The following is a 17,299-nucleotide window of genomic DNA, read 5'->3' as shown; positions in this document are numbered from 1 at the left end:
TTTAACTGGAGGTCAGGTCTTGCTAAGCATAAGAGAGTTCATTGTGGAGAAAAATCTTACCAATGTGAAGAATGTGACAAGCCCTTTAAGGACAGCACTACTCTTATTCAACATTACAGAAGTCATAATGGAGAGAAATCTTACCAGTTAAAGTGGCAGGAGCTTTAACTGGAGGTCATCCCTTATTCTTTTTTTTTTTAAAGATTTTATTTATTTATTTGAGAGAGACAGTGAGAGAGAGCATGAGCGAGGAGAAGGTCAGAGAGCGAAGCAGACTCCCCATGGAGCTGGGAGCCTGATGTGGGACTCGATCCCGGGACTCCAGGATCACGCCCTGAGCCGAAGGCAGTCGTCCAACCAACTGCGCCACCCAGGTGTCCCGGTCATCCCTTATTCAACATCATACTGGAGAGAAACCTTACCAATGTCAAAAATGTGGTAAGGCCTATGCCGTCCCTTCACAACTTACTAAAGATCACAGAATTCATAATGGAGAGAAACCTTACCAATGTCAAGAATGTGGCAAGGCCTTTATTCACAACTCAAACCTTATACAACATCACAGAATTTATACTGGAGAGAAACCTTACCAGTGTCAGGAATGTGGCAAGGCCTTTAAGGTGAACTCACACCTCAGTCAACATAGCAGAACTCATACTAGAGCGTAACCCTATAAATTCCAAAAATGTGGCAAGGTCTCTAACTGGTGCTCAAGGCTTAGTCAGCTTCAAAGACTTCGTAATGGGAAGACATCTTACCAATATCAAGACTGTGGCAAGGCCTTTAACAACAACTCAGGCCTTACTCAACATTACAGAATTCATATTGGAGAGAAAACTTACCAATGTCAAGTGTGTGGCAAAGCCTTTATAAACATCTCAACACTTACTAGACATCACAGGATTTATACTGGAGAGAAACCTTACCAAATTCAAGAATGTTGTTAGGCGGGGCTCCTGGGTGGTTCAGTTGGTTGAGCGACTGCCTTCAGCACAGATCATGATCGCGGAATTCCTGGATCGAGTACCACATCCAGCTCCCAGCTCCTTGGGAAGTCTGCTTCTCCCTCTGACCTTCTCTCTCATGCTCTCTCTCACTCATTCTCTCTCAAATAAATAAATTTTTAAAAAATCCTTAAAATTAAAAAAAAAATGTTGTTAGGCCTTTACACGCACTCAGTCCTCACTAAACATCATAATATTCATACTAGATAGAAGGTTTACCAGTGTATAGAATGTAAGAACAGGGGCACCTGGGTGGCTCAGGCGGTTATGAGGGTGCCTTCAGCTCAGGTCATGATCCCAGGGTCCTGGGGTTGAGCTCTGCATCGGGCTCCCTGCTCAGTGGCCAGCGTGCTTTTCTCTCTCCCTGTGACTGATCCTTCTCTCTACTTGTGTTCTCTCTCCATCTCTCTGTCAAATAAATAAATAAAATCTTAAAGAACAAAAGAAAAAGAGAATGTGAGCAAAATTGATTAAAGACCGGTCACTGATTCATGCCTATGAGAGAATTCATATTAGATAATAACCTCACAAATATAACCAGTGTAGCAAGGCCTTTGTCCAGCATGCATGCCTTCTAAACAGAGAATTCATACTGGAAAGACACCAGATGAATAATGTGGCCAAACCTCTAGTAGTACACAACTCTTAATGCACATCACAGAATTCGTCCTGCAGAGAATATTATGGATGTAATGAATGTGAGAGAGTGCCTAAGGACTGCTCCCTCCTCACTCCATATGAGAGATTTTAAATAGGAGAGTAAGTGTACAAATACTAAGAATATGTCTGACCTCTCAGTGGGACTCCCGAACTTTCTTCACATCGTTGTTTTCATACAGGAGTGAAAGTGTGAAATGTAAATAACATGGTCAAGCCTGTAACTGGAATTCAGTTCTTACTCAATATGTCATAATGCATACTAGACTCATACCCTTGGAACATCGTGAATGCGGAGAGGCCTTCATTTTAGTATACATTGGAGCACACACCAGAGAGTGCGTTAAGGAAAGTCAATTGAAAGTTAGCAATGTTTAGAAAACTATTGAACATCAGATGCCAAAGAATGTTACAGGAATCAAGTCAATGGAATACATTATTCACCCTACTCAGACATTACCCTGCATGAAAATAGTGATTATAAGGAGAAATCAGACTTGAACACTTAGAAAATGTATATGGTAGTCTGTTGAACAGATTTAGGGGATGGACTTTTTCATATATATAAGGGTTTCAGTCTTTTTAAATTTTTACATTAACCCTATTTGAGATTTGTGATTAACAATATTAATGTGTTTCCTCTGAAATCACTCTCGAAAATTTCTCTGTTCCTCATGGGTGTGTTGTTGCTACGTCAAAGGTATTAGATGTCCTGCTCCATTAAGTGGGACTCATTTGTACCTAATTTTCCATGGAAGAGGACCGTATGATATACAACATACGAAGTACAACTCAGTGGAGATGGTGCTTACGGTTATAACACTGATGTAAGATTCCGTGGGATAGGTGTTCAGAGCACACGCTTCTGCATGTATTGACACTAAAGATCTTCCTCAATATTAGAAATAAGACATTTTCCTTATTGTTTTTTAAGAAAAAAGAGGTAGCCATGCAGTGAACTCTGAATGTATCTTCCTAAGTACAATTGTTAGAGAGTATGACTTGATGTGGTTAAATGAGGAAATCCTGACAGATGACTGCAGGAGGGTAGCTAACTCTTCCCTACAATGCCATACCACTGCACATACACATTTTTGAGCAATGTACCTCAATCCTGAAATTTTGGAAATAGGTACTCCCACATCCTTATGACAACACTTGAATACTTTTGCACATGTGTGTTCTGTATTACAAATGGAGACAATAGAGTGGATTTGATATGTATTACTTCCTCAGTGTATGTATGAAATTAATGTATTTTCATTAATAAAACTTTTTTCTTTAAAAGATTTTAATTATTTTGTTGACAGAAAGAGATCACAAGTAGGCAGAGAGCCAGGCAGAGTGAGAGGAGGAAGCAGGCTCTGGTGGAGCAGAGAGCTCAGTGTGGGGCTGGATCCCAAAGACCCTGGAATCATGACCAGAGCCAAAGGCAGAGGCTTTAACCCACTTAGCCACCTACGTGATTCAATAAAACACTGGTGTTTAACATATGGATATGAGTATGTCATGAATGATGTGCTATTCTACGTCTAGAGTTCATCTGTTTCATTGCGGGTTGTAGGAGCTGATCAAATCAATCACCTGTTTGGTACTGGAGTAAAACAGTATACCTAGGACACCATTTTCCCAGTGCTCTGAAGGTTTAAGGGATATGTGATTATTTTTCCCCAGTCTATGCTATGATTTTCTCCTCTTTGTGAATAGGATGATATTACTGTGTATTATGTATTACCAAGCTTTGTGACATAGAGGTATTATTGGTGTTTTAGCTCATGTACTCCATGATACTGTATTTGGCATTGATTTTGTGTAGCCAGTAGTGTTGTCAGGGCCTTGTACTGACAGGAGCCCTTCTCACTATTGCATTTCCGAGTCAGCATGCTATAGGGTGACAAATTAGTGGAATGTCTCATATGACATCTGTACTCTATCCTAGTGAGCCACCATCACTCCTTTCTTCCAATGCCTTCCTTCCCATGTCCCATAGAGAAGACTCCCCCTCCACCAGAGCTTCCCTAAGTCTGTTTTAGTCAAAATGACATATTCTGGACATAGACTTGGGACTCTATAGTACTGTCCCTTGGCCCCAAATGAAAGCAGGTGCCCCACATCCTGCACTAAGGGTGGTTTTCATGTGTCTGTGAGGTACACATGCACGTATGACCATGCTATGTATGTCATAGATACCCCATAAGAAAGAGAAATATTTCCCAATTGGAGTGATGTGGTAGCCCAGGAAGAGACAAAAAAATATTTAAAAGAAGGAATTAGCATGTAAAGGAGGACAACTGTGTTGAGTTTCCCACGTGACTTCCTAGATGTAAAAAAATAACTACTACTTGTTTTATGACCTACCTATCTCCAGATCTCTAGTTGTGTTGACCCTCATTTTTCTTTCTAGCTACGTCAGAACCACAACTGTTCTCTTTTGCCTGTGTTGTGGAAAGCATGTCTTCAGAAGATGCTTAATTGAGATTAGACAGATGGAAAGCCAATGGGTATTAAGGCGTTAAGAACAGGGATGTGGGAATTCAATCTAAGTGAAATTTGAGGAAGGCACCATCCTTTGAGAGAAGGACAAGACTTATAAAAAGGAAATGTGAGTAACTTTTTCCCGTGTGGGTAGGGACCCAGAGGTGGCTCCCTTTAGTCACTGCAGAGGCACAGGCAGCTCTTGCTTGTGTCAGTTGATGAATACTTGTCATGGCGAGAAGAGATGGCTAATGTGGTTTTCTCAAGAGTGGGTAAGTTCTGCCTTATCCCGATGATTTGATGGACCTCCTGCGTCTTCCTGAGGACTAATGCTGTTGGATGTCAGTGATGATTGTACTTCCCTGCCTAGATCCATGACAAGTTATGGAGGAGGGTGTTTGATGATGCAATCATGTGGGCAGCTTTAAGATGTCACCTGGTAGAATATATGTTTGAGATGAAGAAGCCACCTGGACAGTGGAAAGGCTGGATCAGCTGGGCATGTGCTGTGGTTGCTCCCTCATTTCCCAGGTAGGTAACCCCAGTCAAGGTCAGATCCAGTGTGGTTGGGAGATCCTTCAGGAAAGCTATTTCCCTGCTGTGCCGAACCTTCCTCCCTTCTTCAGTGCGTTCATGAATGTAGTACTAGGGGTGTCTGGGTGGCTCAGTCATTAAGGATCTGCCTTAGGCTCAGGTCATGAGCCCTGCATCAGGCTCTCTGCTCAGTGGTGAGTTGGTTTCTGTCTCCTCTGCCCATCACCACCCAGCACCACAAGTGCCTCTCTCATTCTCTCAAATAAAATATATTTCTTAGAGATTTTATTTATTTATTTGACAGACAGAGGGAGTTCTCTAGTAGGCAGAGTGAGAAGGGAAAGCTTGTTCCCTGTTGAGCAGAGAGCCTGACATGGGGCTCCATCCTAGGACCCTGAGATCATGAGTCAATGGCAGAAGCCGAACCCTCTGAGTCTCCCAGGCACCCCAGCAGTTGATACAGATAGAGTTGCCTAGGGGCACCTGAGTGGCTCAGTGGGTTAAAGCCTTTGCCTTTGACTCAGGTCATGATCCCAGGGTCCTGAGATTAAGCCCAGCATGGGGCTCTCTGCTCATCAGGGATCCTGCTCCCCCCCACTCCCCGCCTCTGCCTCTTGTGCGTACTGCTCTGCATACTTGTGATCTCTCTCTCTCTCTCTCTGTCATATAATTAAAATCTTAAAAAAAAAAAAAAAAGACTTACCTACCTAGAACAGACACATGAAAAATGTTCATCATCATTAACCATCAGGGAGATTCAAATCAAAACCACATTGGGATACCACCTTACACCAGTTAAAATGGCCAAAATTAACAAGACAGGAAACACCAAGTATTTCAGAGGATGTGGAGAAAGGGGAACCCTCTTACACTGTTTGTGGGAATGCAAGTTGGTGCAGCCACGTAGGAAAACAGTGTGGAGATTTCTTGAGAAATTAGAAATAGAGCTTTCCTGTGACCTTGCAATTGCACTCCTGGGTCTTTACCCCAAAGATACAGACGTAGGGAAAAGAAGGGCCATCTGTACCCCAATGTTCATGGCAGCCATGGCTACAGTCACCAAAGTGAGCAACAAGCCAAGATGACCTTCAACTCATGAATGGACAAAGAGGATGTGGTCCATATATACATATATATGTGTGTGTGTGTGTGTGTATACAGTGGTGTATATATGGTCCATATCTACAATGGTTCATATATACAATGGTGTATTATGCCTCCATCAGAAAGGACGAATACCCAACTTTTGTATCAACATGGTCAGGACTGGAGGAGATTATGCCGAGTGAACTAAGTCAAGCAGAGAGAGTCAATTATCATACGATTTCACTTATTTGTGGAGCATAAGGAATAACACGGAGGACATTGCATGATGCAGAGGAGAAGTTAGTCGGGGGGCATCAGAAGGGGAGATGAAGCAAAACTGAGGGTTTTGGAGGGGGTGGGTGGGAAGTTGGGTGAGCCTGGAGTTGGGTATTAAGGAGGGCATGTATTGCATGGAGCACTGGGTGTGGTGCATAAACAATCTTTGAAAAGTGAAAAAGGGAATTAAAAAAAAAAAAAAGTGGTCCACCTGGAGGGACAAACATTGTTTCATAAATATTTAGTCATTTCTTTCTCTGATTACAATCCCCTCCTTGGAAGTTCTAAGTCCCACTTCCTCCTCCTTAAGTCACGGTGACACAGAAGTCTCACCTTCTCTTTGAGCCTCATGTCTTTCTCGTGCCCATACTTAAGAACTTGTTTTTTCTAGTGAAGCTGTCTGATGTCATTGAGAACAGCGCAGGAAAAACAAATATTCCTCTCCTCACATTCAATCTGTTGTGTGACCTGACCTCCATGCTTCAGACCCGGAACAGAACGTGCAGACAGAGCTGGGGATCAAGGGCAGCGGGAGCTTCATTGCTTTGCCAACCAAGGAGGCCTCAGCAGGTCGGGGTGTGAAACCCGCAGCCCACCCAGAGGAAGGGGCTGGGGTTTGTAGGAAAATACTGGATTATGTCTGAATTCCAGAAGAATTTTATCTGTGTTGCCAGTGCTGTTACCCCAACAATCTTTTTAAACAATTGTATGTATTTGTAAGAAAAGAGTGAGAGCACAAGTAGGGCGAACAGTGGGCGGAGGGAGAAGGCTCCCTGCTGAGCAAGGAAACCCCCCACCAGTGTGCGAGACATTCTTGAGCCAAAGGCTGATGCCCAACTTACCGAACCACCCAGGCATTCCAATAAATAAAATCTTTAAAAAGAAGGTTATATAGGGGCGCCTGGGTGGCTCAGTGGGTTGAGCCTCTGCCTTGGGCTCAGGTCATGATCTTGGGGTCCTGAGATCAAGACCTACATCAGCTCTCTGCTTGGCATGGAGCCTGCTTCCTCCTCTCTTTCTGCTGCCTCTCTGCCTACTTGTGATCTCTGTCTGTCAAATAAATAAATAAAATCTTAAAAAGAAAAAAAAATACATAAATCTTCAGGATTTAAAATTTTAAAAAGACTAAACTGGCTATTTCTAGCACAGGGACACTGTGCTGGCTCAGTGTAGTGTCTCTGTCAGTTGCCTGGGGCCCCAAGACGAGGGTCCATGATTGGCTGGAAGCCCATCCCGCAGCACTGGCAGAATTCCCCCGAGGCAGGACAAAGGCTGGAGAAGTTAATTGAATACCTAAAAGACCAGCAGGCAGAAGGGCACAGGAGAGCTTGTCTGGAAGGAAAGTGAGTAGGGGTGTTTCTTAAAGGGGAGTTATGGGGAACATGTGGAACCTTCCCAGTTTTGGTCATCATACTTGGTTTCAGAAGCCAATTGGTTCATTACAGCCTTGGGAATGTTGAGGTGGGTCCCCCACTGGGCCTGTCTGGTCTCAGCCAAGTGGTCACTGGGGCCCTCCCTCCACTCCTTTGCTCAAGCCTGCTTACCTAAAAGCAGCCTCTACAGATCCTATAGTGATTGAATTGAGTATGTATATCCAGTGTATTTTCAAAATTAGGTTTATATTCTGAATTCCTGTTTCCAGTCTACAGAAAAGCACCAGCAGTGGTGTGTCCTTTGATGTGCATTAGGTGCTGAAAGCAGTTTGTTTCCATTCAGTTGATGTGAACTTCTTTTATTGGCTTGGTGCTGTCTGCCAGATCCTCCCCTGTAATGTTCCTATTTTCTCTCCTGTCATTTGTAAGGAACCTAGGATACTGAGGAATATGCAGGAACTATCCTATTTCCGGTATAAACTTCATTCATCTCAGTTTCTCTTACATGTAGGTTTCTCTCTGTCTCTCTCTGTCTCTCTCTCTCTCTCTTTTTTTTTTTGGATTAAACATTTTCTCAGTTGAGAGAGAGAGAGAGCACATGACTGAGGAAAGGGGAAGAGGGAGAAGCAGATTCCCCAGTGAGTGGGGAGCCCAACTCAGAGCTCCATTCCAGGAGTCTGGGATCATGACCTGAGCTGAAGACAGACCCTTAAACAACTGAACTATCCAGGGACCCTTGCTTAGGCTTTCTGATGAGAAGAACAAAGTCAAAAGATGTGTGGATAAAATTAAATTTCCATCAACTTCAAGTCTGGTTCTTTTTTTTTTAATCTTTTTTTTAAAAAATATTTATTTATTTATTTGACAGAGAGATCACAATTAGGAAGAGCAGCAGACAGAGAGGGGAAGCAGGCTCCCTGATGAGCAGAGAGTCTGATGTGGGTCTCCTGATCCCAGATCACAGGGATCATGTCTGAGCTGAAGGCAGAGGCTTAACCTACTGAGCCACCCAGGCACCCCTCCAGTCTGTTGATAAATACCTGAGAAAGGCAGAGTAGGACATTCCTCAGGGAACCCACAACTGCCTCAAGGTTAATATTTTGTTGGATGCAAAAAGCAGCCTTAAATTGACACTAGCCAGACCTCCAGGACGTTGTAATTCCTTTTTAACATATGAAAATTGCTTTGGAAACTTCTTGAACTCTATTTCCCAAATGTAGCTTGGTCATCATCCTTCAAGCTTGTGGTCCCTGATAGATACCTGGAGGGTCTCCTCACTAAATTGTTAACTAATCAGTGAATGGCCCCATCAAAACACCAGCTGGGAGGCCCTGAGGGTCCTGGAAACTTGCTTCCAAATTCCTTAGAGCCTCCTGCTATCCCTCACCCCCTCCCCACCTGAATGCATTGAACCAGTCACTGCTCCCGCTCCTCTCCCCTTGCGTTAGGACCACAATGTTTGTACCATGGGTATCTCAACAATTCCCTCATTATTCACTCCAGAAGCCCAGTATTTCACATCAGAAACTTGTCAGGAATTTCTTGACCATTGGCTCCTCTCCCACATCCCAATACTTTGCACTGGACAAGGAGGGTTGTCATCTCTGTGTAGTTGATAGAGTTGAATTCTGGGAGTGAAAGTTCTCAACCAGGCAGCCCCTTGCTTCATAGGTTTTTCTTTAACTCCACACCCATGTCAGAGAGAAGGAAAGGTCCAATCTGGTTCTAGGTGGTGACACTAACTTTCTGTTTCATCTTAGGGACCATTGTGAACTGTGTCACTGGCCACTTGGTGACTTTGTTTTTTATTACAGGGACAGCTGTCCTTCAGGGATGTGGCCATAGAATTCTCTGAGGAGGAGTGGGGATGCCTGGCCCACTCTCAGCAGGAACTGTACAGGGATATGAAGCTGGAGAAGTATGGACACCTCCTCTTCTTGAGTTAGGAAGACTCTTTCCAGATTTCCCAACCCTCATCGAGGGTTTTGCTCTTCTTGTGAAGACTGTCTCTTGGGAGATTTCACTTTGAATGAGGTGAATTCAGATCCAGGAAGAAAGGGAAATAAGTAGGGGCTTGTAGATGGAGAGAAAAATCTTCATGATGCTTCCTTTTCAGCCTTGGCTTCTCCTTCCTCAAGGTAACATCAACCCTGATGTAGTTGAGTGGCAATTCTAAACACTTGGTGGCATAGAATGGTGCTTCTCACATCTTAAACTGCAATTTCTCCTTCTTATTACCATGTCTACTACTTGGAAGTGGAGGTCAGGATGTGAACATTATAAATGCCTCCAATATGTTCTAAAGGGACTGTTGGGCCATAGCTTTTGGGAAACCATTTTCTAGAATTTTATAGTGTCCCCACTTTGCTGAACCCAAGCCTGATGGAAAGTTAGAATTGACAGCAATTGTCATTTTCCTTTTTCCTCATAAACAGGTCTCCTTCTGTCAAAGCCAGTCCTGATCATGTTTTTGGAGCAAGAGAAGCAGCTCTGGGATGTGAACAGAAAGGAGACTGTAGGCTTCCATCCAGGTATGTGGGAATGATTGAGGCAGATGACAGAGGGGAGATCCAAGTCTGAGGGAGGAAGGTAGACCTTAACCAGTGGTTTGATTAGTTCTCTTTGAAGGAATGTCAGTTGGAGACTTGCCCAGTTTTATGTCTCTCTCTTTCCCAGAGGAATGTCTGCTCTCCAATATTATCAAGTTTTTGCGTTCTCTAGGGATTCTCCTTCAGCTTCAGTGATGGTCCGTCACATCCACAGGGAGGGCCAATAGACTCTCCTTGGAGGGGGAGGGCCTCCATAATCCTCCTCCATTGCTGTGAGGGCCCTGGGGAAGTCATCCTATTTCTGAGGACCTGTATGCTACAGACTTTGTCAATTCTGGTTTTCATCATGGGATAAGTAGATCAGGGTAGTTGTATGCACACTGGGGTTTGGTGGGGAAATTCCTGGAACACTGGAGACAGATTTTTAATGTTTTCTGGCTTTTGCTTTCTAATATTATGGAGGGTTTAATCTTAGTCTTACAAAATTGAGTTTCAGTAACTTCAGATAACAAAGCACCGCCCTAAAATGAGAAAATGTACTGCTTTATTTCCCTTCAAAAGTCCTTTTCCTTTTTCTTTTTCTTTCTTTCTTTTTTTTTACATATAGAAATTTCTACTCTATGAGTTCCATTCCTCAGTGGTGAAGTAATGTAATGTCTCTATTTGTTTCCTGGAATTCCTACATAACAAATGCTACGGGGGAACTAGCACATTTAGAACTTGAACTTGTAGCCTTTAATAAAGTCTCATTTATTACTTTGTTTTTTTTTAATAATTGCATCATCATTTGATTCTCTCTTGTGTGAACTTCTTGTGACTTCATCATGTGTGTTTTCACTTTTTCATTAGTTCTACATGAGATATATCTCTGAATTTTTTACATCAAATATCCTGATACGACATGGGCATGTGTTTATAAGAAGTGAATTAGACAGTTAGTAATATTTCCATATAGTTTGTTTAAAAATTTTATTTATTGGGGCACTTGGGTGACTCAGTGAGTTAAATCCTCTGCCTTTTGCTCAGATAATGATCCCAAGGTTCTGGGATCGAGCCCCGCATCAGCTCTCTACTCTGCGGGGAGCCTGCTTCCTCTTCTCTCTCTGCCTGCCTCTGCCTACTTATGATCTCTTTATTTATTAAATAAATTTAAAAAAATATTTCTTTGAGACACACAGAGAGAGAGAATGAGTGGGGAAAAGGTAAAAGGAGAGGGTAAAGCAGACTCCCTGCTTAGCAGGGAGCTCAGTGTGGAGCTGGATCCCATAACCTTGAGCTCATGGCCTGAACTGAAGGAACCTGCTTGACTGATTGAGCCCCCATGTACCCCAGACCTGCATTTTGAAATATCCTTGTGTTCAGTAATGCAATGTTGCTTCATTGGAAACTAATCATGAGCTTTTTCTTCTACTTTCCTCAGAATGTATTAGAATTTAACCCCAAATATTAATTTATTTGTTAAAGGAAGAGAATTTTCAGCTCAGTATATTTCAGGACTATATGAGTATAACTCAAAATGAATGGGCTTTATGCTTTTTGCCAGTAAATTATGTGTGTCTTTGTCTTGTGTTTGTATGTCACACATATGTACCATGTGACCCCTACTTTTTCTCTCCTTGCTGAGTGGTCAGGGAATGTTGTACTATGCCTTGATGAGTTGTCATCAAGGTAGAGTTAATTTTGGAGTGCCTGGGTGGCTCAGTAAGTTGAGCATCTGCCTTGGCTTGGGTCATGATCTCAGGGTCCTTTGATCAAGCCCCATACCAGGCTCTCTGCTCAGCGGGGAGCCTGCTTCCCTCCCTCTGCCTGCCTCTCTGCCTACTTGTGATCTCTCTCTGCCTGTGTCAAATAAATAAATAAAAACTTCAAAAAAGAAAGATAGAATTAATTTCACCATGTATTTGTTGGTGAATTTTATTCTCTCCGCACAAGAGAAAGACTTTTTAGAATTCATAGTAATTCTGAAGCATTTTATACCTCTGTATCATGTTTCTGTATGAAATTCAAAACATACATTTTATCTTTAATTGTGGCATTAATACCCAAGATAGGCCCTGGTACTTTCTCATTGGCTTTTGTGTGTTCTGCGAGTATTTTCATTGTGGTTTCCTTAGAGATTCCTTAAAACAGCTTAGTTGTAAATTGAACCATTTAAAACTCATATTGTCAATTCCATAGAAATGGAATTCTTCCTGTCTCCACCCCTGCACCCACTTTGTTACTGATGTCACAGATTCTTTTTGTTGTGTACTATATGAACTACATTGATGATTTTTACACTTTTTTTTTTTTTTAAACAAAACTGTGGGGGCCTGGGTGGCTCAGTGGGTTAAGCCCCTGCATTCGGCTCAGGTCAGATCTCACGGTCCTGGGATTGAACCCTGCATTGGGCCCTCTGCTCAGCAGGGAGCCTGCTTTCTCTTCTCTCTCTCTCTCTGCCTGCCTCTCTGTCTACTTGTGATCTCTGTCTGTCAAATAAATAAATACAGAAATCTTAAAAAAATACTGTAGCAGAAATAAACTGATTGGTATCTCATTACAACACTGCATGTTTGTGTAATTCTCTACATATTTATGCTCAGTGGAGAGCTCTGTGTTCTCGTGTGGTTTCGGTTTCTCAGTAGAATCCTTTTATTTCATTGAGAGTGTTCCTTTAATGGTTATTCTAGGACACTTCTACTGGTATATGTAGAGGGGTCTTTACTTGGGAATGTCTTCATTTCTACATCTGTGGAAAAGTGTTCTGCCCAGTAAAGTATTCTTGGTAGTATTTTTTGATCTTTCAGTACCTGAATACATTATCCAGCACCATTCTTGTTGGGACTGCTGGGAATCCCACTATGTCCTTCTAGGAGCTCTTGCACAAGGTGAAGTGCATTTGCCATGGTGTTTCAAAAGTCTCTTTTCATCTGTGGTGTTTGATGGGTTAATTACAATCTGTCACTGGGTTCATGTGTTGCCCTTTATCCTATTACAATTTAGCAAGCTTGAATTGTCTCTTGTGTCCACAGAGGTCACACTCCTGTCCTTATGGGGGCCCCTTGTTGGAGGCCACGGCACGGTTGGGGTCGTGGATCAAACCAGGCCCTGACTTATGCCTCCTTTAAAGGCTGAAGAGCCAAACAAAAGGCTTAGGTCGATAAAGTTGAGTAGCACTGAGAAAGGGGTCTGTGCTATGTGTCATGCACTCACCTACGTGACTTCCCACATGTTCTCTCTACAGAAGGGAACAATGTGGTCACGGTCATAAATTCTTAGTTGGCCCTTGTTGTTCCTGTACTTCCATAACCCACTCCCTGGTTGATTGTAACTTCTTGTATCAATAGTATCTAATGGCATTAGCCGTGATTACCTGGCATCACAAGATTTGTTTGTAGTTAATGTAAGACTTGTTATAGGAACTTGTGGTTATCTGACTAGATACTGATGTATTACTCCTCCTATTGTGGTCTGCCTTATAAATGATTATAAGATGTGGAATAAAATCGGCACTGTTGGACATACTCCTCAATGCTCCTCCTGCCCCCATCTCTTTGTCCCTTAATTTCTTTTCACCATCTTCTTACCCTCATGTTCCTGGTCAGTTTGTCGTGCCGGCTGCAACAGCCCCTTAATGTGCATATTGGACCAATTGTCCCATGAGTCCCTCAGACTCTGTCCTTTTCCACCTATTTCTTTTGTCCCCTCAGTAGAGAATTTAGAAAAGGTGTATTTAAGAGTTCTGATTCATTCTTGTCTTTCAAGTCTGTTGCTGTTCCCTTAGTGTATTTTTCAATTCAGTAATTGTTCTCATTGGCTCCCAATTTCTGGTTCATGGATATTACACTTTCTGTCTTTTTGGGTTTATATTTTGGTTATGCTTCATTTTCCCAATTATGTTTCATCACCTGTATGTGTTCTCTTCTTCCTCCATGAGGATCTTTATGATGGTAATTTGAATTCTTCCCAGTGAATTTTTTTTTGGGGGGGGGCAATATATGAGTCTTTATTAACTTAGGGCTAGTTTTGGCGATTTATTTTGTTCCTCTAATTGGAGCATACTTTTCTGTTTCTTTTTATGCCTTGTGATCTTTGAGTGGTATTTTGGAATTTAAGAAAATAGCCTGTGGATCCAGAATGACAGACTTGCTTTCTTCAGGCAAACACTAATAATGCAGTTTTGGGTTCTGTCACACATGTCCCGGGCATTTTATCAAGTCTGCGTTACAGCAATTTCCCGATTTCAGGAAGGGGAGTTCCTACTTTAGAATGAGTGATCTCCTCCTCTCCCTTTGCCTTCGACTCTGTCGTCTCTTCCTTATTTGAGCAAAAGCTAGCCTTCTGCCGGAGTAGCCACCACACTGCCTCCAGAGGTGCTCTCATTCTTTGTGTCTTCCATGTCAGGCAGGTGAAAACCCAGATTATTGAACCTTCAGGTCACTCATTTGTCTCTGCACTGAGGAGAGGAAGGAGTTTTCTCATAGTGTTGCCATGGAAGTTAGGGTGAACAGCCTTGTGGGAAACTGTCCCATTCTTTCCTTGTCTCTTCAATGTCTCTACTTCATTTGTACTTGTGTGGGGGTGCTGTGTTCTCCTAACTGGTTTCTGGAGCATTCTAAAAGGTTATTTGGTCCATTTTTGTCTCTAGTGGGGTGCAGAATCCTGGTGGTTCTTATTTCTGTTTCTGTCCTCAGATGGGTATTATTTGGAAGAGAAGAGAGACTTGGAAGTGGAGGAAGCCAAGACAGACTCTGTTAGAGTCAGATTTAGTAATGAATAAAGGAAATGTGTGTTGTGTATGTTGTGTCTGTGTGTCCCAACACTAACATGACCACAAGCACAGAGGGTTTCTGAGAGTGACTTCTGTGGGAATAGCTCAGGGTTGACCTAGGACTTAGTTCCTGCAGAGGTTGTCCAAATTGCCCTGGGTCAGAATCACCGGGAGCACTTGTAAATCCTGGATCGCTGTGCCTAGCCTTACATTAACATGTCAGTAGCTCTGGGGTGCAGCCCCCCACCTTTCCTTTCTTACCCAGTCTCAGGTGGCTGTCTAGGGACTAGACCTTGAGAATCTATATCTGGGGACACATTCATAATTGTGTTCTTCAGGGAAGGTAGTAGCCCATGGGTAGGGTAGTGAGATACTCAGTAGTGTCGACTTGGTTCTCCAGGAGAGAATGTGAACTTCTCTGTGTTGGGCTTTTCCTGTATTGTACCTTGGATGTCTGATCTTTTGTGTCTAGTTCTGAGGATTCAACCAGAAAACCACTCAGTCTGTATATTTGTGGTGTGGGCAAGAATGTTCACTTTGAAGTGTCCTTTCATGGAAGCGGTTCTGTGTATGGATGGCTGGGTGAACCATTGAGTATCAAAGAGGGAAGAGAACCCAAACAGGGGCACCTTCTAGAACGGTATATGTTCTGCGTGCCTCCTGTTCCTGTGTAGGGCACCCAGATTCAAACCCTGACTCTACCAATAGTGAGAGGCTCCCTGTACCTTCCTTTATCTAAATCATTTCTTTCAGTGAAAGGACAGTAGTATTAGCCCTAATCCATGGAATCTTGAATATTGAACACATTAATAGTAGATAATTCATCAGTAACCTGTGGGACATACAGTGTATGCAGTATGCACAGGAACATGTCAGATACTAGTGAATATTTTGGATATTGTTTTTAATGGTAAAAAGTCACCCACAAGTCATGTTTCATGACGAATCCTCTCAGTTTGAATGAGAATAGTGCACCTTGTTAAAAATAATAGCCCATGTGCATTTGAAACGTGGAAGTATCTGATGCCAATTTTCATTGGAATACTGTGAAATTGCTCACTCTTGTATCTATGCCTTCTCCTTTAGTGAAATGTCAGGAAGGCAAATTTGAGTGGTTTTATTCACCATCATCTGAATGTAGCCAACTGTTTGACATTACTTCTAGAGGTATCCCATGGACCTCGGCAGCTTCTGGTGTAAAACATGTGCGATTGGGGCACCTGGGCAGCTCAGTGGGTTAAGCCTCTGCCTTCAGCTCAGGTCATGATCTCAGGGTCCTGGGATCGAGTCCCGCATCGGGCTCTCTGCTCAGCGGGGTGCCTGCTTCCCTTTCTCTCTCTCTGCCTGCCTCTCTGCCTACTTGTAATCTCTCTCTGTCAAATAAATAAAATCCAAAAAAAAAAAAAAAAAAAAGAAAGAAAAAAGAAAAAGAAAAAAGAAAAAACAAGAAAAAGCATGTGCGATCATTTTGGATATAAACTTATTCTCTATGAGCACAGAGGGCTAGACATCTGTCCATGGATACGTGTGGACTCCTGAGTGCCTTCCAAACCTGTGCTGGCAACTCCGTGATCAGCCGGGGCCAGAGGTGATGCTGAACATGTGGCAGGACCAAAGGCCATTCTCTGTTGCTCAGCAGGACCACAGGCTGCACTCTGAGGCTGCCCAGGTTCACTGAGGAGGCTCCCTGCTCATGCAGAGCCAGAGGTTATGATCAGTGCTTGGCCCATGCTGCTGGCTTGGTTTTCTCCCCAGAGGCCTGTTAGAAAGGCTCTGAGGTTGTCTAGGGTCTCTGTTCAGGCTTCAGTGGGGCAGTATTGGAGGCTAGGATCAGCCATGGGAAGTGACTTAGAACTTGCAAAGCTACCCAGATATCAGAGAATGTTCTAGTTCAAAGCGTTGGCTGGACACCTAAGTCAGTCATAGCTGCTGACAAATCTCCTTAGCCAGGTAGGTTCATCTCCTCTCTGCAAGTGGGCAGATTCCCGTGGATCTCTGATTCATTGCTACTACAAGTTGGAACACTGTCTGGTCCGGCAGCTCTACGATCTGAGCACTGGTTGCTGTAAGCCCTGCCCACCTTCTCCGTGTCTATAGGGTCCCCAGTGGTCCTGCACTACAGACGCCCCCAGGGAAGCTGAAGGCCGACGCAGAGAGGCAGAGAGGTGAGCTCTCACTGGGCCACCCAGGGAGTGGTTTGCCATTTGGGGAATACTGGACGTCCACTCTCGGTTGTCTTTTTTATCGTGAAGCCATTGTAGTTCCTTCTGGTCCCTGCTAGTGGCGCACTGTGTTGGCCCAGGGAACGCGCAATGGGATCCATGTGAAATTGCTCTTTTTACCCTTCTATGGTTGTCCTTCTTGGTCTCTGGGGTCCCGGGGTGCTTCAGCCTCACGCTTTTGTATTGAGAATCATGCACCGGTGTCTCATATGAACAGTTGCTCATTGAGCGAAGGTGGAACTACTTTGGCACTATCTGGATGAGGTCCTCCCTCTGTGAGGAACGGTTTTCTCTCCCCTGGGCTAAAAGGAGATGTTTCCCTGTATGCATGTGTTTGTGGGTATGTATTTGTATATATGTGTGTATAAATTTG

At 43.3% G+C, this 17,299-nt stretch overlaps 1 protein-coding gene across 1 annotated transcript in view; it reads left to right on the top strand.

Annotated features, from left to right (window-relative positions):
- Window positions 1-5,716: 5,716 nt before the first annotated feature.
- The window catches only part of LOC122913333 (zinc finger protein 883-like), a 29,568-nt gene continuing 17,985 nt past the window's right edge, over window positions 5,717-17,299 (top strand). Inside the window, exons 1-4 of the mRNA XM_044260090.1 lie at window positions 5,717-5,734; window positions 9,220-9,346; window positions 9,841-9,936; window positions 14,628-14,692. Coding sequence (XP_044116025.1) covers window positions 5,717-5,734; window positions 9,220-9,346; window positions 9,841-9,936; window positions 14,628-14,692 — 306 coding nt within the window. The remainder of the gene's footprint in view (window positions 5,735-9,219; window positions 9,347-9,840; window positions 9,937-14,627; window positions 14,693-17,299) is intronic.

This window comes from Neovison vison, chromosome 7, assembly GCF_020171115.1.
Source record: "Neovison vison isolate M4711 chromosome 7, ASM_NN_V1, whole genome shotgun sequence".
In the NCBI taxonomy this organism is placed as follows: Eukaryota; Metazoa; Chordata; class Mammalia; order Carnivora; family Mustelidae; genus Neogale; species Neogale vison.
This window is presented reverse-complemented; position numbering and strand designations above follow the sequence as displayed.